Source organism: Hemitrygon akajei, chromosome 2 (genome assembly GCF_048418815.1).
Source record: "Hemitrygon akajei chromosome 2, sHemAka1.3, whole genome shotgun sequence".
NCBI lineage: Eukaryota > Metazoa > Chordata > Chondrichthyes > Myliobatiformes > Dasyatidae > Hemitrygon > Hemitrygon akajei.
The window spans coordinates 183,285,055-183,307,962 of NC_133125.1; the positions used below are offsets into that span (position 1 = coordinate 183,285,055).

Genomic DNA, 22,908 nt, shown 5'->3' on the forward strand with positions numbered 1-22,908 from the left:
CTTATTAACATATTGTTGCATCTGTAAATACCCATAAGACTACAGGGAATTAGGAAGGAAGTTGAAAAGCAGGAAGTTGAAAATACTACCTCAAAGGTAGTAATCTTGGGATTACTGCCTGTGCCACGTGACAGTGAGAATAGGAATAGAATGAGGTGGAGGATAAATGTGTGGTTGAGGGATTGGAGCAGGGGGCAGGGATTCAGTTTTCTGGGTCATTGGGACCTCTTTTGGGGCAGGTGTGACCTGTACAAAAAGGACGGGTTGCACTTGAATCCCAGGGGGACCAATATCCTGGCGGGCAGGTTTGAATGAGCTGTTGGGGAGGGTTTAAACTAGTTTGGCAGGGTGTTGGGAATCAAAATGTGAGTGCAGGGATGAAGGTAGAAGGACAAGGGCATGATGCTAAGAATTGTGAGTTGATAAGGAAGGACAGGCAGGGGACAGAACATAATTGTAGCCAGTTAAAGGGGTTGAAATGTTTCCATTTCAATGCTAGGAGTATTAGGAACAAGGAGGACGAACTTCGAGCATGGATTAATATGTGGAACTACGATGTTGTGGCCGTTACTGAAACTTGGTTGGAGGAAGGGCAGGATTGGATGATGCAGGTCCCAGGGTTCAGGTGTTTTAAAAGGAATAGGATGGGAGGTAGAAAAGGGGTTGGGGGGAGTGGCACTGCTGGTCAGGGATAGTACCACGGCTATAGAAAGGGAGGATGCTGCAGAAGGAGTGTCCACGGAGTCAGTCTGGGTGGAAGTCTGAAATAGGAAGGGGTCAATCACTGTGCTGGGAGTAATCTCTGGGCCCCCAAATAGCCCTTGAGACACCAAGGAGCAGATAAGCAGGCAGATTTTAGAATGGTGCTGGAAATACAGGGTTGTAGTTATGGGTGATTTCACCTTCCCTTCTATTGACTGGCACCTCCTGAGTACAAGGGGGATAAATGGGGCTGAATTTGTCAGGTGTGTTCAATAAGGATGTGGACCGGCTGATGAGAGGAGAGGCTACACTGGATCTAGTTCTGGATAATGAACCTGGTCAGGTGACAGACCTCTTGGTGGGGGAGCATTTTGGTGAGAGTGACCACAACTCCCTTAGCTTCAGCATAGCTATGGAAAGGGATAAAATCAGACGAAATGGTAAAGTGCTTAACTGGGAAAGGGTTAACTTTGAAGGGATGAGGCAGGAACTAGCGAGAGTAAATTAGAAACAGATGTTCAAAGGGGAAAGCACAGAAGTAATTTGCGAGAAGTTTAGGGACCACTTGAGCTGGGTTCAGGATAGGGTTGTCCCACTGAGGCAAGGAAAAAATGGTAGGAAAAGGGAACCATGGCTGACGAAACATGTGAGGCAACTCGTAAAGAGGAAAAAGGAAGCATATGTTAGATATAAGAAGTAGGAAGGGTTTATGAGAAATATAAGGTAGCCAGGAAGGAGCTAAAGAAAGGACTTAGGAGAGCTCGAAAGGGGCATGAGAAGGCCTTGGCATGTAGGATTAAGGAGAAACCCAAGGCATTCTATGTGTATGTGAAGAATAGGAGGATGACGAGAACGAAGGTGGGACTGCTGAAGGATAAAGAGGGCAACATGTGCCTGGAAGCGGAGGAGGTTGGGGAGGTCCTAAATGAATACTTTGCTTCAGTATTCACAAGTGAAAAGGATCTTGATCAGGATGAGATCAAAGTAGAGCGGGCCTGTGTGCTGGACAATGTGGAGATTAAGGAAGAAGAAGTGCTGGATCTTCTTAAAAACATCAAGATTGATAAATCCCCAGGGCCGGATATGATACACCCCAGGTTGTTGTGGGAATTGAGAGAAGAGATTGCAGGAGCATTAGCAATGATCTTTGAATCCTCTTTTGCTGCAGGGGAGGTGCTGGAGGACTGGAGAATGGCAAATGTAGTTCCCTTGTTTAAAAAAGGTAATAGGGAGAAACCTGGGAACTATAGACCGGTGAGTCTTACATCGGTGGTATGCAAACCACTGGAAAGGATTCTTAAGGATAGGATCTATGAGCATTTGGAGAAGTACAGTCTACTCTTGGATAGTCAACATGGCTTTGGGAAAAGAAGATCGTGCCTCACGAGCCTGATTGAGTTTTTTGAAGAGGTAACAAAAGAAATTGATGAGGGTAGGGCAATGGATGTGGTCTACATGGACCTTAGCAAAGCATTTGACAAGGTCCCTCATGAGATAGTCATCCAGAAAGTCATGAGGCATGGGATAAGTGGAACCTTGGCTGTTTGGATAAAAAAATTGGCTTAAAGGAAGAAAGCAAGGAAGTAAAGTATTCTGCCTGGAGGTCCGTGACTAGTGGAGTGCCTTAGGGATCTGTCCTGGGACCCCTGCTATTTGTGATTTTTGTAAATGACCTAGATGTAGAGACAGAAGAATGGGTGAGTAAGTTTGAAGGTGACACGAAGATTGGAGGAGTTGTGGATGGAGCTGTAGGTTGTTGAAGGTTACAAGAGGATAGAGACAGGCTGCAGAGTTGGGCAGATAAATGGCTGATGGAATTCAATCCGGACAAGTGTGAAGTAATGCATTTTGGAAGGACAAACCAGAAGACTGAATACAGGATTAATGGTCAGTTGCTTAAGAGTGTGGATGAACAAAGGGACTTTGGGGTTCAAATCCATACATCCCTCAATGTTGCTGCACAGTTTGATAGGGTAGTTAAGAAGGCCTATGGGATGATAGGCTTCATTAACAAGGGGATTGAGTTCAAGAGTAGAGAGGTCATGTTGCAACTCTACAAATCTCTGGTGAGACCACACTTAGAGTTTTGTGTTCAATTCTGGTCACCTCATTATAGGAAGGATGTGGAAGCTATGGAGAGGGTGCAGAGGAGATTTACCAGGATGTTGTACGGTTTGGAGAACAAGTCATATGAAGCATGGATAGCAGAGCTGGGACTTTTCTCTTTGGAGCGTAGAAGAATGAGAGGGGACTTGATAAAGGTCTACAAGATTATGAGAAGCATACATAGGGTGGATAGTGAGTACCTGTTTCCCAGGGCATCAATAGCAAACACCAGAGGGCATGTGTACAAAATTAAGGGAGGGAAGTTTAGGGGAGACATCAGAGGTAAGTTACATAGAGGGTTGTGAGTGCCTGGAATGACTTGCCAGCGATGGTGGTGAAGACTGAAACATTAGGGTTATTTAAGAGCCTCTTGGACAGGCACATGGATGAAAGAAAAATGGAGGGTTATGGGGTAGTGTGGGTTTAGTACTTTTTTTAAGGACTATATGGGTCAGCACAACATGGAGGGCTGAAGGGTCTGTACTGTGCTGTAGTGTTCTATGGTTCTCTGGTCTCTGGACTGTGGGAGGAAATCAGAGCACCTGGAAGAATTCCACGCAGTCACAGGAAGAATGTACAAATCCTCTGACAGACAGCGGCCAGAATTGAACCTGTGTCGCTGGTACTGTTAAGATTTTGTGAACCACAGCACTAGCATGCTGCCCCTACGTCAGTCAGGCAAAAAAATGAGTGAGGTAGTGTTCATGGGTTCAATGTCCATTCAGATATCTGATGGCAGAGGCGAAGAAACTGTTCCTGAATTGTTGAGTGTGTGCCTTCAAGCTCCCATACTCCTTTCTTGATGGTAGCAATAACAAGAAGGCATGTCCTCTATGATGGGGGTCCTTAACGACTGAGCTGAGCAGTGTGCTAAGCACTGTAGTCAAGAAACAACATCCTGACATAAGTATTAGTATTGTCCAGGTGATCAAGGCTGCAGATCAACTTGCCCTACACAGCTTGGTCTTGAAACTGAAGTAAATTGTCCAATAATATCTGTTCACGTAATATTACTCCTGTGCTGTAGTTGTCTCACTTTCACCCACTCTACAGTTTAAATGATTATACTTTCTATTTATTTATTTCAGCTGAAAGGGAAGAAGTGGTTGGTGTTCTTGGTTCAACAGTTTTACTGGATCCTGAGATCACCATTGATTCCAGCAGTAATGAAATCCTTTGGACTTTCAAAGCCAGCAACAAAATCCATGATGTTATTTTGAAGCACATCTCAGGTGTCGCCACATTGGAACCAAGTGAACAGTTCAAAGGCCGTTTACAATTCAACGCTTTGACTGGTGCACTGACGATAAGCAGATTAAATGCACATGACCAAGGAAATTACACCTTCACTGTTGATGGGAAAGAGTTGAAAATAATGAAATTGCTTGTTATTGGTAAGAAGTTTCAGATATTTGTGATGTGTGTGATTTATTAATGGCAGAATCTGCTGTAGAAACTATGATCTGTGATTTTCATTTCCATCAAAGTCTAAGTAAGATAATCTCTGTTGTGACTCATCAACTGAGTCATCGGAGAGACGTTGAAGCTGGTGATATAAAAACAGCAGAATTTCTGCAAAGAATCTGATTCTCCTCTCATCACACACAGTCTTACATTTTTTAAACAGAAATGCAACTATAGATGAATAACCACAATTTCAATTGCTGTAATTACCTACCAACCTCTAACATTTTGAATACTTTAAGAATTTGTAGAGTTACATATTTTCAATAGTAGTATATCCCAGCCAGTAGAATCCTTTTCAGACTCTGGTGCCTGGGCTGAAAGCTTCTGAGCACAAACTCCAGACACCCAAAATACATCTCTTTTGTTAAAATGCTGAAGGATGGTTCTCTGAATACAGAACTGGCCAGAATATTAACTAACAAAACAGACCTGTCCTGAGAAACATAGAAACTAGGTGCAGGATAGACCATTCGGCCCTTCGAGCCTGCACCGCCATTCAGTATGATCATGGCTGATCATCCAACTCAGAACCCTGTACCTGCTTTCTCTCCATACCCCCTGATCCCTTTAGCCACTAGTGCCATATCTAACTTCCTCTTAAATATAGCCAATGAACCAGCCTCAACTGTTTCCTGTGGCAGAGAATTCCACAGATTCACCACTCTCTGTGTGAAGAAGTTTCTCCTCATCTCGGTCCTAAAGGGCTTTCCCTTTATCCTTAAACTGTGACCCCTCATTCTGGACTTCCCCAACATCAGAAACAATCTTCCTACATCTAGCCTATCCAATCCCTATAGAATTTTATACGTTTCAATAAGATCCCCCCTCAATCTTCTAAATCCTAGTGAGTATAAACCTAGTCGATCCAGTCTTTCTTCATATGAAAGTCCTGCCATCCCAGGAATCAATCTGGTGAACCTACTTTGTACTCCCTCTATGGCAAGAATGTCTTTCCTCAGATTAGGGGACCAAAACTGCACACAATACTCTAGGTGTGCTTTGTAGAACTGTAGTAGAACCTCCCTGCTCCTGTACTCAAATCCTTTTGCTATGAATGCCAACATACCATTTGCCTTTTTCACTGCCTGCTGTACCTGCATGCCCACCTTCAATGACTGGTGTACAATGACACCCAGGTCTCGTTGCACCTCCACTTTTCCTCATCGGCCACCATTCAGATAATAATCTGTTTTCCTGTTCTTGCAACCAAAGTTGAAAACCTCACATTTATCCACATTAAAATGCATCTGCCATGAATTTGCCCACTCACCTAACCTATCCAAGTCACCCTGCATCCTCTTAGCATCTTCCTCACAGCTAACACTACCGCCCAGCTTCATGTCATCCGCAAACTTGGAGATGCTGCATTTAATTCCCTCATCTAAATCATTAATATATATTGTAAACAACTGGGTTCCCAGCACTGAGCCTTGCGGTACCCCACTAGTCACTACCTGCCATTCTGAGCTATGCATCATGACAGGGATACACTTTAACATTGTGGTAATGCAGACAATGGTTTCTAAACTACTTTCCTGATCACATCTTGAGATCTTAAATGGCGACCAATCAACATGAGCGTTCATGTATTGTCTTCCCCTGGTGCAGAAACAGAATGTCCCAAAAGCTCCAAAATCTGGGCCTCAGAACCTATCTCTGCAACTGGATTCTTGACTTTCTCACTGGGAGACCAGTCACCGTGGATCAGATGTAACATCTCCACCTTACTGACAATCAACACCAGCACCCTTCGAAGACTGCATGCTTAACCCACTACTCTACTCTCTCCACACCACCTCTGTTTGGCTAGGCACTGCTCAAGCTCCATCTGTAAATTTGCAGGTGACACAACAAATGTTGGCAGAATTTGAGATGATGACTAGGTAGCGTACAAGATTGAGATAGGTTAACTGGTTGAATGGTGTGACAACAACAATCTTACACTCAACATAGGACAGACCAAGGAATTGATTGTGGACTTCAGGAAGGCAAAATCAAGGGAGATCAAGCCCAGTCCTCATCAAGGGATCAGCTGTGGAATGGGTAAGCAGTTTCAAGTTCCTGTGTGTCAACACCACTGAAGATCTGTCCTGGCCCTACATATTGATGCAATTACAAAGGGGCACAACAGCAGCTATCTTTCTTTATGAGTTTGTGGAGTCTTGGTATGTCATCAAAGTCTGACGCAAATTTCTACAAATGTATGTGGAGAGCATTTTAAATGGTTGCATCACCTTCTGGTATGGAGGGGCCCAGGATCAGAAAAAGCAGCAGAATGTTGGAAACTCAGCCAGCTTCATCATGGGCACCAACTCAGTATCAACGACACCTTAAAAGGAGAAAGCTAAAGAAAAGTATAAGAATGGAGAGCCCCTGATGCCCTCCCCACAGTTCATCAAATCATACTTTAATTTATTTACTGAGGATATCATTTCACAGCTTTAATAATGGTATCCATCATTAAGGAGTCCCATCATCCAAGTCATGCCCTCTTCTCATTGCTACCATCAAGGAGGAGGTACAGGACACACACTCAGCATTTCAGGAACAGCTTCTTCCCCTTTGGCATTACATTTCTCAATGGACAATGAACCTATGAAGTCATTCTCACTTTATTTTGCTCTCTTTTTGCACTATTTATTTAATTTATTTTGGAGCCAATAAGAGTTTAACTTGCTGAGTAGAAGTGGATTGTCATCCTGATTGGAAAAACATCTTAACACCTCTTTCCAGCAATCAACGCCCAGTTAGAACGTCTGCACCTACCAGGGCCTTGAGGCAAAGGATATCTATTGTGTCCAAGACTTCACTGGTAATGATTTTCCTGTCGTCACATTCCAGTCCACAGTGGGATGGCAGAAGTTGCTGCGGGATTTCCGAGAGAAGGGGAATGAGGCACCGCTGTCACTGAATTTCAATTGTGAAAGTTTTCACCTTCCTTGCCCATTATGTCGAGGGCCAGGAAACTGTGTGGACATGAAAGATGTGTTTGGGATCTGGACAAGCAACTGACAGGTGAAGGTCAAGATTAGGATGGATGTGAATGGCTCCATCATCCACCCTCTCTCAGCCTTCACCATTGGAGGGAACCATAGTTAAATAGCGAAGCTGGTCAACCAAGGCTGTGCTGTAACAGTAACAAGTCTGGTCATGTCACAGCCCAAAGCAGTGCAGTGATCTGGAAGGCCACCAGACAAGAAGGCCACCAGACTAAGGGCTGCCAGGAGGTAAAATGCTATAATCTATGTGGAGAGGCAGGCCACCTCAGTGAAGTCAGACCAAAACATGCTGGTACTAAGGCACAGGTAATAAAACTGGGAGCTGTCACTGCAAATGCCCAGACAAATTTCATTGTGCCCAGCACCAGCACAGATGAATGAGGAGTCCGTGGAGGAGAGGAGGGAAGAGGGACAAGAAGAAGAATAGCAGATGTGACGAGGAAGAAATCTCAGAAGACATCATCCAAAAGACAATGGGTTGCTGACAATAAAAAGAATGGGATGGAAAGGGCAGGGAAGCAAACGGATACCAATGATCTCTCTGACGCAGGATGAAATAAGTGCAGGAAATCAGTGACCAGGCAGAGGAAGCACCAAACAGGAGAGGAAAAGGCAGAAAGTGGAACCATGGATGAGGAAGGAATTCTGCTGACCACTCACCAGACCCGGGACACTGAGGGTAGCACACAGACCATAAGCCCCCGGCTCCAAGAGAGTGGGAGTAACACAGTGCCTTGGAAACACCAGCTCTGGGAGCTGTACAACAACTTCTGACTCCCAGGCTCAGCAGATTTGGAGCCATCACCCCTCCCCTCCAGCTCCAGGAGTCCAGGAGCAGACCAATGTCCAGCACACCACAGCTCAGAGAGGTAGAGGGTGTGGGTTGACCAGTGTAGGATGGTGGAAGGTGAGCAGTGACTGCCTTACCCACAGGCACAGCACCAGCATTGTCACACTGGTAGGAGGATCATCCTCAGTTCCTGAGCCCACAGTGTGGCAACTCACCAAGTCCATGGGCGTGACAGCTCAGGCTGAGTGACCTGGACATGAAATGTGATTCAAGAACTAATCATAGATGTAAAATTGGCATTATTGAATGTGATCAATGTAAAGAGAATCATGTGATGCGTCAACACCTTACAATAACTGGTTAAATTCAAGGCCGATATGACTTTTTATACAGGAGTGTGGGCTAACATATTCTGCAACTACCAGAGTTGGTTGTGATGGTGGCCCCATGGTCTGTCGGTGTGGTTGGGGGCAACAATTGTCATCCTTCTGGCTGGGAATTCTGTTACAGGGTGACAACTTCTCAATCACCCAAGACAGAGAGGTGGTTGGGGTGTGGCTCCTTGTGGCATACATAATGTACTGAAACACTCTGCTCTGGTTAATTAACACGGACACCTCACCCGTGCGGAGTGAGCGGCTGGCCATCCTCGAGCCGCACCCACCACTGCCGGTGACGTCACAGCTGGTCATTCTGGTTGGTGACATCATCGATGCAGCTGGTAGTGCCGACAACAGGCTGGACAGCACCTCCAGATTCCTGATGGAAACAGTTAAAATAGACAAGCTGCACAATGCCCTCAGCACCCCTTCAGAAGGATGGTGATGGTTCACTGACTGAGTTGTACTCGGCTACGTGGGACTGATGGGCCAAACCTGCTGGGAGTGTACAATGCAATACTCCCAGCTGGCAGCATGTCAGACTCCATGAGGAAGGGCATCATTCCTCTCATACAAGCAAAAGGGGCAAAGGGATGACATCAGAAACTTCCTCAGAAGTTGGCAAAGATTTGGCATCACATCTAAAACTTTGACAAACCACTGTAGATGTGTGGTGGAGGGAATATTGACTGGTTGTGTCACAGTCTGGTATGGAAACACCAAAGGCTTTGAATGGAAAACCCTCCAGAAAGTATCGGACATGGTCCAGTCCATCGTCACTGATAAAGCCCTCCCAGCCATTGAGCATATCTACACTGAGTGCTGTACAGAAAGTAGCATTCATCATCAGGGTCTCCTGCCACCCAGGTTGTGCCCTCTTCTCACTCCTGTCATCAGGAGGAATTACAGGAGCCTCAGGACTCACACCACCAGGTTCAGGAATAATTATTACCCCTCAACCATCACCAGGCTCTTGAACCAAAGGGGATGATGTCACTCACCTTCACTTGCCCCATCATTGTAATGTTCCCACAACCAATGGACTTGCTTTCAAGGACTGTTCATCTCATGTTCTTGATATTTATTGCTTATTTATTACTATTATTATTTTTGTAATTGCACAGTTTGTTGTCTTTTGCACATTGGATGGGGGTGGTCATTCTTTGATTCATTTGTGTTTCTTGTAGTTACTGTGAATGCCCACAAGAAAATAGATCTTATTGTTGTATATAGTTCCATATGTGTACTTTGATAATAAATTTACATTGTATTTTGAACTTTGAATAATTGTTTGGAATGGACTGACATGGTAAAAAATAAAAATTGAGGCTTGGGGACGACACTCCATTTAGATATCTGGGAAGAACCTGTTCATAAAGTGTGCGGTTCTCTCAGGCTGCTGTACTTGGTGCAAGTGTTGCCCATGTCCCGCTCCTCCAGCTTGAGAATCACCCGAGCTGTTTTCAGGTTCATCTGGGGGTCTGAGATGGAGTGGGTCAGATGCAGATCACAATGCACAAATCCCTGTACAACGGGAGCAAAAGTGTACCCAATGTGTCCCTCACCCTGATGACCAGCTTCATGTGTGGCTGCATCAGGCTGTGTGTGGAACCTAAATACGTGGGCACCAGGTACCTCTACGTGCTGAGGTTCTGCCTGTCCCCTGTGTTGCCAAGGTGTTGAAACAGAGAGATGTTTCTGAAAAGGGGATGAATGAACCCCAGAGGAATCTGAAGGTGAGGCAATTCACCTTTCTGAGAGATGGAGAATAGAGAAATTTGAAGCCAGTGAATTGCCAGTTTTGGAGCCAGTGTAGATCAGAAGCACCAGGATCTGGCTTGTTTGGGTACAGTGTGAGAGTGTCGGATCAGTCAAAGTTGATGAGGGGTTTGAGGTGGGAGGTTGGACCAGAAAGAATTTTCACAGAGTGGCACAAGAGTGTCACAATATCTATTCAGTAGTATGTTCTCATTTGCTGTAGTTTCACAAAGTTCTCTGTTTAAGTGTTTCACAGCCACCACATTTTAAATAAGTACAAATATTTTTTTATTAACAGATAAAGTTAAAGAAGAGGTTGGTCTCCTTGGCTCATCAGTTTTACTGGATCCTGAACTCAAAGTTGATCCCAGCAAGAGTGAAATAATTTGGACCTTCATCAGCAGAAACATTTTGCATCATGTCCCAGGTCACAGCTTAGTGGAACCGAGTGACCAGTTCAAGTTTCGTCTGCACTTTAATACTTCTAATGGTGCTCTGACTGTGAATGGAGCAGAACATGGTGACCAAGGAGATTACACCTTCATTGTGGATGGACAAGAACTGAGAATAATTCAACTGCGCCTCCTTGGTAGGTAGCTTCATGTTTCATAGAATGTAGAGCAGTACAACACAGTTCAGCCCATTTGGCCCACAATGTTATGCTGACCTTTAAACCTATTCCAAGATAAATCTAACCCTTCCCTCCCATGTAGACATCCATTTTTCTTTCATCCGTGTGTTTATTCATGATGTGATTGGGTAACGAATTCACCATATGTTTTGCAGTTGTATTTTCCATTTGAGGCTAAGTTGGGCACCTCTCCCGATAGAATAAACAATGAGGTGTCAGATATTGAATGCAGCCGTCATTCAACCCCCATCACTGTGATGTACCTGTCATCCCAGGGAGGAGCCCGTTCGGGATTTGATCCAACATTCATTGCTGCACTGGTGGGATGAGTGAAGAAGAACTGTTTGTCAAACCTGAGGCTTGGGTTTTCTGTTGGAGAGAACAGAAGGAAATGGTTGTGAAGTGAAAGTGTGGATGGATGGAAAAGGTGGAGAAATGGAAAAAGTAGCAAGAGAAGGGATGGGAGGGGAGGGAGGTACAAAATGCATCAGATTAGTGTGGGAAATGGGGAAAGGGGCCTGACGTGTTGATGGCAGAAACTTCAATAACAATGATAATAATTATGAGAACTTCATTTATCGAGCACTTTTCACACAGATGATGCAGTTCAAAGTGCTTTGCAATGGGATAAAAGTACAAACATGAAAAAGAAACATACAAATAAAAGACAAAATGATGTTTGTTAAAAGCAAGGTTAAATAAATAGATTTTAAGCTATTCTTTTAAAACAACTGAGTCTGAATCCCTTACAGTTTTCGGTATTGAATTCCACTGTTTAGGAGTGTAGTTCAAGAAAGCTGACCTACCTATTTTCTTCTGAGGGAGGTTTTTTATTTCATTTTAAGAGACTGATGGAAGAAAACCTGAGAGCCCGAGCAGGATTATGAAAGTGATTCTGTGACGTACTCTGGTCACAAACCATTAAGAGTTTTAAAAACAGGGAAGACAACATTAATATTAATTTAAAAAGATACAGAAAGCTCTTGGACCTGCCAAATTCCACCCCACCAAATTTTTATTGGTGTGCTTATGTGGGATAAAGCCATTCTCTGCACTATGAAGTCAGCAATGTATTGAAATAAACTTTTCCATTCTGTTTGATAATTCCAGCTACTGAGATAAGGACTAGAATTTTGTGAAACTGACCAGGGAGGAAGATGGAGGATATAAAAAGAATTAAGATTGGTGTCTCTGTTTATGTTTTTGAAATCCATACAATGCTCACAATGATCACATTTATCTTGTTGTTTAAACCCTGCTTCTGACATAATCATTCGGTCCCTGGAGAAGGTGATCAAAGAGAAATATTTTGAGCCTAGATGATAAAAAGGCAACAAACCTGAGGATGTTCTCTGAAATAACAAGACCAGAATCTTATTTAAAAGGCTGAGATGTCAGGGTATTGATGTTCCCTGTACAGATGGGTCACTGGTCGGTCAAAATGCACTAATGGAATGTGAGGGAGGGGGTAATTCCACAGCTTATGACATGTACATCTACATGTCTTTCCCACTAACGAGTTTGATGTGGGTTGTTCCAAGAACACTCATCACACTATCAGGGTGACTGAGGACACCCCGTTCAGAGAGAGGTTGTGGCGACTGGCCCCTGCAGAGGTGGAGGACGTTTGGCAGCATTTTCTGTAAGTTGAAAGAAGCTGGGGTCATCACCGAGTCCTAAAGCCCCTCTGTGTCCCCAGTGGTAGTGGCCTGAAAGGAGAATAGGAAAGATAGATAGATAGATAGATAGATACTTTATTCATCCCCATGGGGAAATTCAACTTTTTTCCAATGTCCCATACACTTGTTGTAGCAAAACTAATTACATACAATACTTAACTCAGTAAAAAATATGATATGCATCTAAATCACTATCTCAAAAAGCATTAATAATAGCTTTTAAAAAGTTCTTAAGTCCTGGCGGTAGAATTGTAAAGCCTAATGGCATTGGGGAGTATTGACCTCTTCATCCTGTCTGAGGAGCATTGCATCGATAGTAACCTGTCGCTGAAACTGCTTCTCTGTCTCTGGATGGTGCTATGTAGAGGATGTTCAGAGTTATCCATAATTGACCGTAGCCTACTCAGCGCCCTTCGCTCAGCTACCGATGTTAAACTCTCCAGTACTTTGCCCACGACAGAGTCCGCCTTCCTTACCAGCTTATTAAGACGTGAGGCGTCCCTCTTCTTAATGCTTCCTCCCCAACACGCCACCACAAAGAAGAGGGCGCTCTCCACAACTGACCTATAGAACATCTTCAGCATCTCACTACAGACATTGAATGACACCAACCTTCTTAGGAAGTACAGTCGACTCTGTGCCTTCCTGCACAAGGCATCTGTGTTGGCAGTCCAGTCTAGCTTCTCGTCTAACTGTACTCCCAGATACTTGTAGGTCTTAACCTGCTCCACACATTCTCCATTAATGATCACTGGCTCCATATGAGGCCTAGATCTCCTAAAGTCCACCACCATCTCCTTGGTCTTGGTGATATTGAGACGCAGTTAGTTTGAGTTGCACCATATCACAAAGTCCTGTATCAGTTTCCTATACTCCTCCTCCTGTCCATTCCTGACACACCCCACTATGGCCGTGTCATCAGCGAACTTCTGCACATGGCAGGTCTCTGAGTTATATTGGAAGTCTGATGTGTACAGGGTGAACAGGACCGGAGAGAGTACGGTTCCCTGCGGCGCCCCTGTGCTGCTGACCACCGTGTCAGACCTACAGTCTCCCAACCGCACATACTGAGGTCTATCTGTCAAGTAGTCCACTATCCAATCCACCATGTGAGAGTCTACTCCCATCTCCGTTAGTTTGTGCCTTAAGATCTTGGGCTGGATGGTGTTAAAGGCACTAGAGAAGTCAAGGAATGTAATCCTCACAGCACACAAAGTACGGATGTGTGTGGACTGTAGTTCTCTGAACAGGCCCACCGTCCCTGACCAGTTTACGGTCCTGAGGATCAAAGACATGCTGGCCTGTCTGAGTGGTGCAAAATGGTTCCGTGTCCTGGACTTGAGGAGTGGAGCCATGTGAGTGAGGCTGTCAAAGAGAAGATGGCATTTATATGTCCCCGGGATTCTTCTAGCTTGAAAGGATGCCCCAGGGCATATCGGGAGCTCCTGCAACCTTCCAGCGGGTCATGGAGAAGACAGTGGGGGATATGAATTTGCCTGAGGTATTAGTGCATCTGGATGACCTCATAGTGTTTGGGTCCACCTTGGAAGAACATGTAGCGAGGCTACTGAAAGTACTGGGCTGCCTGAAAGCTGAAGGGTTAAAGGGTTTTCCCTGGACAAGTGTCAGTTCTGCAAGATGCCTGTTAGCTCTGTTGGGCACATAGTCTCACGGGATGAAATAGCTACAAATCCGGCTAAAACAGAGGCGGTGGCCTCCTGGCCAAAGCCCCCAGATGTGCAACTGTGAGTGCTCTGCGCTCATTCTTTGGGTTCTGTGGTAACTATCAGAGGTTCATGAAGGGCTACCTGGAAGTGAGTCACCCTTTGATTCAGCTTCTGTGGGGTTACCCTGCCTTGGAGAAGAAAGGGAGGGGGAAAAAAGGACAGGAGGGTGGAGAGTATCTTAGCCCTTTGGACTGAGGTGGGATGCAAAATGTGATGTGTCCTGAAGGAGATGCTGAGATGCAGTACCTCTGCTGGCTTTTGCGGACCCCTGATTGCCATGTGTACTGCAAACAGATGCCAGCTGAGAGGGCTTGAGGGGCATCCTGTATCAGGATAAGGGCACCGGGTTGAGACCCGTTCAGCCGAAGTCTGTCACTCTCCAAGAAAATCTATCCCATCCATAAGTTGGAGTTTCTGGCATTGAAATGAGCTGTGGTGGATAAGCTGAGTGACTACCTCTGTGGTGCCAAGTTTGAGGTGAGGACGGACAATAATTCCCCAACATGTATCCTGACCTCAGCGAAATTGGATGCCACAGGCCATCGGTGGTTAGCGGCGTTGTCTGCCTATGATTTCAGCCTGAAATACCGACTGGGAGGCAGGAACATTAATGCTGATGCTTTGTCCCGATGTATACATGAAGGGCTGGACAGGGATGAAGAGTGGGAGAGCCATGTGTAAGTTTGCCATCACCGTGAAGGCAGAGGGAAAGAAGGGGCAGGATCAAGTGGTGCGTCAATTGGGAGCTTCTGATGATGCCATTCCACAAATCTATTGTAACCTGACTGCTCTGAAGACAAATCAGCTGCCGGAATTGAGTTCTGGGGAAGTGGCAGCTGCTCAGTGAGATGACCCGGACATCAGTATCATTTGGTCAGCAGTCAAAAAGGGAGATGTGGCTCAGGCGGAGAAGACGAAACACGCCTTATTGCCTCCATTACTAAGAGAATGGCCCCGGTTAGAGTTGTGGAACCAGATCCTATACTGCATCACATCACCTCCAGACCGACCTCCGCGTTCCCAGCTGGTTCTGCTGAAGCAGTATCAGAGGATTGTGTTGAAGACACTTCATGATGATTCTGGATATTTTGGGGTTGAAAAGACCTATGGATTGCTCAGAGACTGGTATTACTGGCCCCTAATGAAGCTGGAGGTTGAAGAATACTGCAAGTCGTGCATTTGATGCATACGGCGGAAGACACTGTGTACGCGGGCAGCTCACTTGTCCCACTTGCAGAGTGCAGGGCCTCTGGACCTGGTGTGTATGGATTTCCTGTCCATAGAACCCAATGCCAGCAACACGGTGAATGTTTTAGTCATCACGGATCACTACACCAGATATGCACAAGCTTTCCCTACCAAGGGCCAGAGGGTGTCCGCAGTGGCCAAAGAGTTATGGGAGAAAAATTTCATTTATTTTGCCCTCCCCAGGTGGATACATAGTGATCAGGGACAAGATTTTGAGAGCAGGCTCATCCATGATTTACTGGACATTCCTGAAGTCGAGAAGTCGAGGGCCACTCCTTATTATCTGCAGGGTGATCCTCAGCCCAGAGGTTTAACCAGACCTTGCAAGACATGCTCTCAGATCAGCAGGAAGAGCAGGTAGAGTCAACATATTGGACATCTGGTCCACAGTTACAACTATACCTGAAATGAAGCTGCTGGGTACTTGCCATTCTATCTGGTGTTTGCGTGTGAAGTTGCCCATTGACCTTTGTTTTGGGAGTGACAAGGACGACTTGCTACCGAAGACTTATCTGAAATATGTGTCTGATTTGAGAAAGGAGCTGTAAAGGGCTTAAGGGTTGTGGCTGCCAAGCAGAATCAAGGAAATAAGAAGAGTTATGATCAAAAGGTGAGGTTCTCCCAACTCCTGCCGAGAAACCGAGTCCTCATAAGGAATTTGGGGCTACTTGGGAAGCATCAGTTGGCTGACCGCTGGGCGGCTACGCCCTATGTGGTGGAGAGTCAGATGTGAAACCAGAGGATGGGAATGGGGCTGTTAAAATTCTCCTTCGGAACCAACTTCGGCCTTTGTGACAAGAGGTGCAGGTTGACCCAGAGCCCAACCTGGAGCTTACACCTAGTAAGAGGACTCTGCAGTGATGCGGGGCGACTGCAGGACCAACAGCAGGCTAGGTTAGGCTGAACCGCACCACTGAGACAGATATTGATACAGAGGATGAGGATCTGGAGATGTGGTATACGTTGCCTTTTGCTAACTCCCCGCTGATTGAGAAAGAGACCCCCAACCCTTCTCCCACTGAGTCAGGTGAAATCGGTGGAGGTATCTCTGGACAGCCTGGGTTGCAGCAGGACCCTGCAAGGGATGAAGTGGGGCTTAGCCAAGGGACAGAGGGGTCTGAGTTGCAGGTGGGCATGAGGGGTAGACTGGGGAGGCCTTGACAGGTAGACCAGAAGTATCCCCAGTAGTGCCAGAACATGAAAAGGTAGATGAGGTCTCACAGAGTCAGGAGACAGCTGGATAGGTTGGCCTACGTAGCACTGGGGGAACAGAGTGTGGCCCCTACCACTTTGCGGAGCTATGTCACTGCCTTTTACACCTGGGTTGGACTTTGTGTTTTGCAGGAAGTGTTGGTGAATAATCTCAACATCATGAGGACATGACTAAATTTGATGGGGAAAGTGTAACGCCTTGGGGAAGGTTTCACTGCTAATGCGATGGTTTCTCTGTAGCAGCAGTGTTTGAGTTATGACTAGAGATAACGGGGGCTTTGGAATGTGCTGCATCCAATGAGGGGAGTGGTTTTTCTTTCTTGTGTGTCCGAGAGTGAGGGATTCGCGGGTTTTTGTTCAGCAGTAGTTGGAGAGAGAAGATGCCAGGACAGGAAAGTCTTAGACTGCAGGACGGAGTGGATTTGGAATGGTCGGGAGTCGCCGACACTCGGGGGAAATCAATGGAGAATGAACGGATGGGGAAAACTGAGCTCCAACGTGTGCATTGTTTCATTAAAATGGGCCCTTTTTCTTTTTGTTTTCTTTACTAAACCTATAGTCAAATTGAGAATTATATAGCTCAATCGTTTAATTGCACATGCGTACTGTTCGTTATTTTGTGGTACTGATTTGTAATGGGAACACATCACGCAACATCCACACAAACAAGATTTCTCAGGTTTGGATGCGCCAGAGGCTGTCTTCCCCTAGACTAGCACCACTGGCCAAACCTGAGAGTTACAGGAAGAATGGGCAAAGATGTGGCAGATGGAATACAGTGTTGTGAAATGCATTTTGGCAAAAGGAACAATAGTCTGGACTATTATCTAAATAGAGAAAAGGTTCAAACATTAGAGGTGCAGAGTCCTTCTGCAAGACTCCCAGAAGATTAATTTACAGTTTGAGTCGGGTAAAGAAGGCAAATGCATTGTTGGCATTTGTTTCAAGAGGAATCGAATATAAAAGCAAGGAGTTAATGCCGAGGCTTTATAAGAAACAAGTCAGGTTGCACTTGGAGTATTGTCAACAGTTTTGGGCTCCATATCTCAGAAAGGATGTGTTGTCCTTGGATAGAGTCCAAAGGAGGTTTATGAGGATGATTCTGGGAATGAAGGGGTTTACATATGAGAGTGTTTGGCAGCTTTGGTCCTGTGCTCACTGGAATTTAGAAGAGTGTGGTGGTGGGGGGGGGGATCTCATTGAAATCTATTGAAAGTTAAAAGGACTAGATAGGGTGGATGTAGAGAGGATGTTTCCTCTGGTGGGGGTATCCAGAACTAGAGGTCACAATCTCAAAATTGAGGGGTGATCCTTTAGAACAGAGGTAAGGAGGATTTTTTTCTTTTAGCCAGAGAATATTAAGTCTGCAGTGAAGGCCAAGTCCGTGGGTATATTTAAGGCGGAAGGTGATCGGTTCCTGATTGGTCAGGGTATCAAAGGATAGGGCGAGCAGGCAGGCTTATGGGGTTGAGTGGGATCTGGGATCAGCCAGATCTGGGATGGCAGAGCAGAGAGGATGGGCTGAATGGGTTAATTCTGCTCCTATGTCTTATGGATACAGTCTGGGGCACCCTAGTGAAGAATGCTTTGCACTGTGGTCTGCAGTGGGCTAGTGGTCCGACACTGATCGGGATTCAACTGAAGACTACTGGACTCCTGGTCTGATGTTCAATATTGAGTGTGTTGTCTGCTTGTTTTTATCTGTTTGCGCAATCTGTTCTTCTTCGCACATTGGATGCTTGATGTTTTCTTGAACAGGTTCCATAGTGTTTCTTTGTTGTGTGACAGCCTGCAGGATGATGAATCTCAGAGTTGTACTCTGTATACACACATTGATCATAAAGGTACTTTGAGTCTTTGAATCTTTGAACTTGGTGGTGTGGGTCCTGAGGCTCCTGTACCACCTTCCTGATGGCAACAGCGAGAAGAAATAGTGGGGACCTTGATGATGGACGCTACTTTCCTTCAATAGCACACATTGTAGATTTTCTCAGTAATGGGGAGGGCTTCACTCATGTTGGACTGGGTCATATACATTGCTTTTTGTAGGATTTTCCATACAAGCGCATTGGTGTTTCCATTTGCTCTTGGCCAGTCAGTCAATATGCTCGCCAAAGCACATCTCTAGAAGTTTGTCAAAGTTTCAGATGACATGCTGAGTCTTCGCAAGCTTCTAAGAAATTAGAGGCACTGTTATGCTTTCTTTGTCTTTTACCCTGTCTTTAAACTTCCCTTGTCACCCACGGAGGCCTCATCTCCTTTTAAGCGTACTTCTTCATCTACGGGATATACCTATCTGACACCTGCCAAATTGCACCCAGAAGCTCCAGCCTTTGATGTTCTGCTGCTGTCCTAGATGGTGTCCTCTTCCAACCAACTTTGGCCTGTTTTTCTCTCAGGCCTCTGTAATTCCCTTTATTCCACTGCAATTGTGATATAGTTTCACCCTCTCAAACTGCAGAGTGAATTCTGTCATAGTATGATCACTGCCTCCCAAGAGTTCCTTTAACTTAAGCTCTCTAATCACATTTTCTTCATACACAACACCCATTCTAGAATTACCTGTCCCCTAGTGGGATCAACCATAAGTTGTTCTAAAAAGCTATCTCATATGCATTCTACAGATTCCCTCTCTTGGGATCCAGCACAAACCCGATTTTCCTACTCTGCCTACATATTGCAATCCCCCATGACTATTGTAACATTGCCCTTATTACAGTATTTTTCTGTTTTCCCCTTGAAATTTAAATACTACATCTTTTCTATTGTTTGCAGTCCTGTATGTAACTTCCATCTGGGTCTTTTTACCTTTGTAGTCTTTTCACTCTACCCACAAGGATTCTACCTCTTTAAATCCTATGTCACCTTTTTCTGATGATTTGATTTCATTCTTTTATCAACTGAGCCACCTCACTCACTCTGCTTACCTGCCTGTCCCTTCGATGCAAGGTGTATCCTTGGATGTTCAGCTCACAGCTATGACCTTCTTTCAGCCACATCTCAGTGATGACCACAAACTTGTATCTGCCAGTCTCTATCTGCATGACAAGATTATCTGCCTCATTCCATATATTGTGTGTATTCAAATATGTCATCATCAGTCTTGTATTCATCACCCTTTTTGATTTTTTTCCCCATGGTACACTTCACCTCATCCCACTGACTGGAATTTTGCCCCATCCTCTGCCTGTCTTTCCTGCAGTTCGAGCAAACCTGACCACAGGGATATTGATCCCCCTTGGTTTCAGGTGCAAACTGATATTTTTCTACAGGTCATACCTTCCCCAGAAGAGGTCCCAATGATCCAGAAATCTGAAACCCTGACCACTTCCTGAGCCATTCATTCATCTGTACCATCATCCTATTCCTGCTCTGACTGGCACGTCTATGAACTTGCAAATGAACATCTAAAGCAGAGATGAAACAGTTTTGAGTTTTTGCTTCCACAGCTCTGAAGAAGATGGTTTGGAATCTTTGAATATTTTTCAGTCAGAGATAGACCGATCCTGGATAAGCAACAAGGTGAAAGGTTAACGTGGGAAATGGGAATATCTATCATCAGGTTAGTTGTGATCTTGTGCGATTGCAGAGCAGGGTTGAGGGGTTAAATGGATATTATTTCCATTGTTGTGTATGTATCTGATGTGTAGAACCGACTGTGCTTTCGTTCCTTTGTACGTATCTGGTGCAATGTCACATGGTAAAATTATGTTCTACATCAAGATAGGAATATCATGGTTTCATATTCTCTCCTTTAGATGAGCTGTCAGAAGGTTCCATATTTACCAACATCGAATCACTGGGTTCCACGGTCGAGCTCACCTGTGAAGTCTTTGGAGATTTGAATGTGTATCATTGGCAAAAGAATGGAGGGGAAATCTCCCAGCGTCACCAACTAACAGATGAAAACAGAACACTTGTTATCCCAAGTGCTTCATCTGAAGACTGTGGAGTGTACACCTGCATCACAACCAATCCTGTCAGCTCCATCCAGACAAACTACACCTTAATGTTGCGAGGTAAGCTTCATTTATGAATGACATTTTGCAGTTAACATTCAGACCATATTGGTGGGCTATTGAATGCAGTCGATGCAAATCAGTGTTGCAGCAGAGAGAGGCAAAAGCTGAATTAATTGGGTTCACAGAATCCCAGAATAGTTATTGTAGAGATGGAAGTCATTCGGTTTTTATAAATGGATTGGTTCTCTCAGAGAGCAATTATTGAGTCTTACTGTTCTGTTCAATTCGCACAGCTCTATCAATTTTCTCTTTCAGCTAATTATTTAGCCCACTTAAGAGGTTACTATTGAATATCCCTTCACAATTCCTACACACACACACTTGATCTTAGCCAAAAGGCCGAGAAGCGATCCTCCTTCACAATTCCTGATAATGAATTCTAGGTCCTATCCAACTGTTGTGTATTAAAAAAATCCCCAAGGTATTTTTTGTTCATCTCCCACTCTCGACTAGTTTTAGAAAGTTTCACAATGATTTTCTTCCTCTTTATATTTCTATCCATGAAGGCAAAGATCCTAACTTTGTTACTTCCTTAACCTTTTCTACAAATCTCCTGTTGGTGTAACCCTTTTGGAATTGATTCCTTGAGTTTGTATGCTCTTCTCGTTCTTCCTACTCTTGGGATGGATCAATCGGCAGATAATGCACTTCACCGATCAATGAGAACAAACTGCCCACATGTGCATTTGTGTAGCAGCCCCTGACATCAGGTGGAAAGTAGCACCAGAGTGTGTGGTGACACTTGCAGGCTGCCCTGCCCTCAGCACATCCTCAGGTTGTGTTGGTTGTTAATGCAAACAATACATTTCATTGTATGTTGTGATGTACATCTGATAAATAAATGAACCTGAATAATCCATTCTTGACTGGTATAATGATGCATTGTGATGAATGATTCTCAGAGTAGAGTCAGTTGGTGTCGGCCTGGGTCACAGATCGGTGAGATTAGACCGGGGTTGGAACATTCCCTTCTCGGCAGGAAATTATGGAACATTATGGTGGTTGCATCATTCATTATCCACTGCCCGTTAGATGTTTAATGATTTGAATTTAATTTTAATTTCAGGATTTTCCCTCAAGGATGTTGCAATGTTTGCTGTATTGACTGCAGGACAGGTGATTTCTGTACCAGCTCTTCATTCAGCGATGTTACCGGACCAGTGGAGGTGGAAAACCCTCGGAGGTATCTGTCATTGATTAATTTGCTCTTGCATGAACTTTCCAGTAAACATGAATGAACTTTATCTTAAACAAAGGAAAATGTGGATAATCAATTCACCATCGACAACTCCCCTCCCCCCACTTCCCCTCTGTCCCTGTGACCTGTGGGGTGAAATTGCCCATTCTTCCCAGTTTTGAGGTGCTTTGCAGTGAAACAGTCCTGGAGTCACCTCTGACCAAACTGCAGAAGATATTTGGGAGAAGTGGCCATGAGAGGAGCCGTCTTCATTCACTTGTTTTTGCTGCATTGTGTTGTCTCATCTCACTGTGTCACCAAGTCTGTTTAGAGGTGGGACTGAGGGAAAGATGCCCTTTCATCCTGATGGTGGCTGTGCCTTTGGAAACAGGGGCTCATTCACACAGAGGGCAGAGTTGTGAAGGGAGTTCTACTCCCCATCTCGTGTCAGGGGGTTTGAGCAGTTGTCTCTCAGACCTGCTGGTGAGCTACAGTACATGTTGCTCTTTCATTCAGACTTGGTGGCAATTTCTCCTGGGTGTTTGCAAAAGTTTCTTTTGAGAAAACCTTTCATTCCTATGCATTTTGACACATGGGACACCTCTGTCTCCCAAAACCAAAGAAGTTGCAACACCCGCTTTATTACCTCTTCCCTTTCCCCATTCCTGGCACACATATAACCCCTCCAGGTAAAGCAGTGAGTGACTTGTACTTCCAATTCTGTGTCCTCACAGCAGTTTCCTGCACATTGGAGAAGCCGTTACAGATTGTATGGCTGTGTTGCAGAACACCAAGGATAGCAGTGAGCTTCAAGTTGCTTATCACTTTAGTTTTTCTCTCTGATTTCCCCATTATTAGAAGATAGAACACACAAATCTACCGTACATAACAGGCCCTTCGGCCCACAATGTGGTGCCAACCATGTAACTTCCTCTAGAAACTGCCTAGAATTTCCCTAGTGCATAGCCCTCTATTTTTCGAGCTCTGTGTGTCACCACAGTTCAGATATG

General features: G+C 44.9%; 1 protein-coding gene across 2 annotated transcripts in view; it reads left to right on the forward strand.

The window, feature by feature from the left end:
* The window catches only part of LOC140719038 (uncharacterized), a 167,297-nt gene that overhangs the window by 46,063 nt on the left and 98,326 nt on the right, over positions 1 to 22,908 (forward strand). For both annotated transcript variants that reach the window (XM_073033394.1, XM_073033402.1), the window contains exons 2-5: positions 3,897 to 4,202; positions 10,501 to 10,791; positions 20,458 to 20,718; positions 21,788 to 21,904. In XM_073033394.1, coding sequence (XP_072889495.1) covers positions 3,897 to 4,202; positions 10,501 to 10,791; positions 20,458 to 20,718; positions 21,788 to 21,904 — 975 coding nt within the window. The remainder of the gene's footprint in view (positions 1 to 3,896; positions 4,203 to 10,500; positions 10,792 to 20,457; positions 20,719 to 21,787; positions 21,905 to 22,908) is intronic.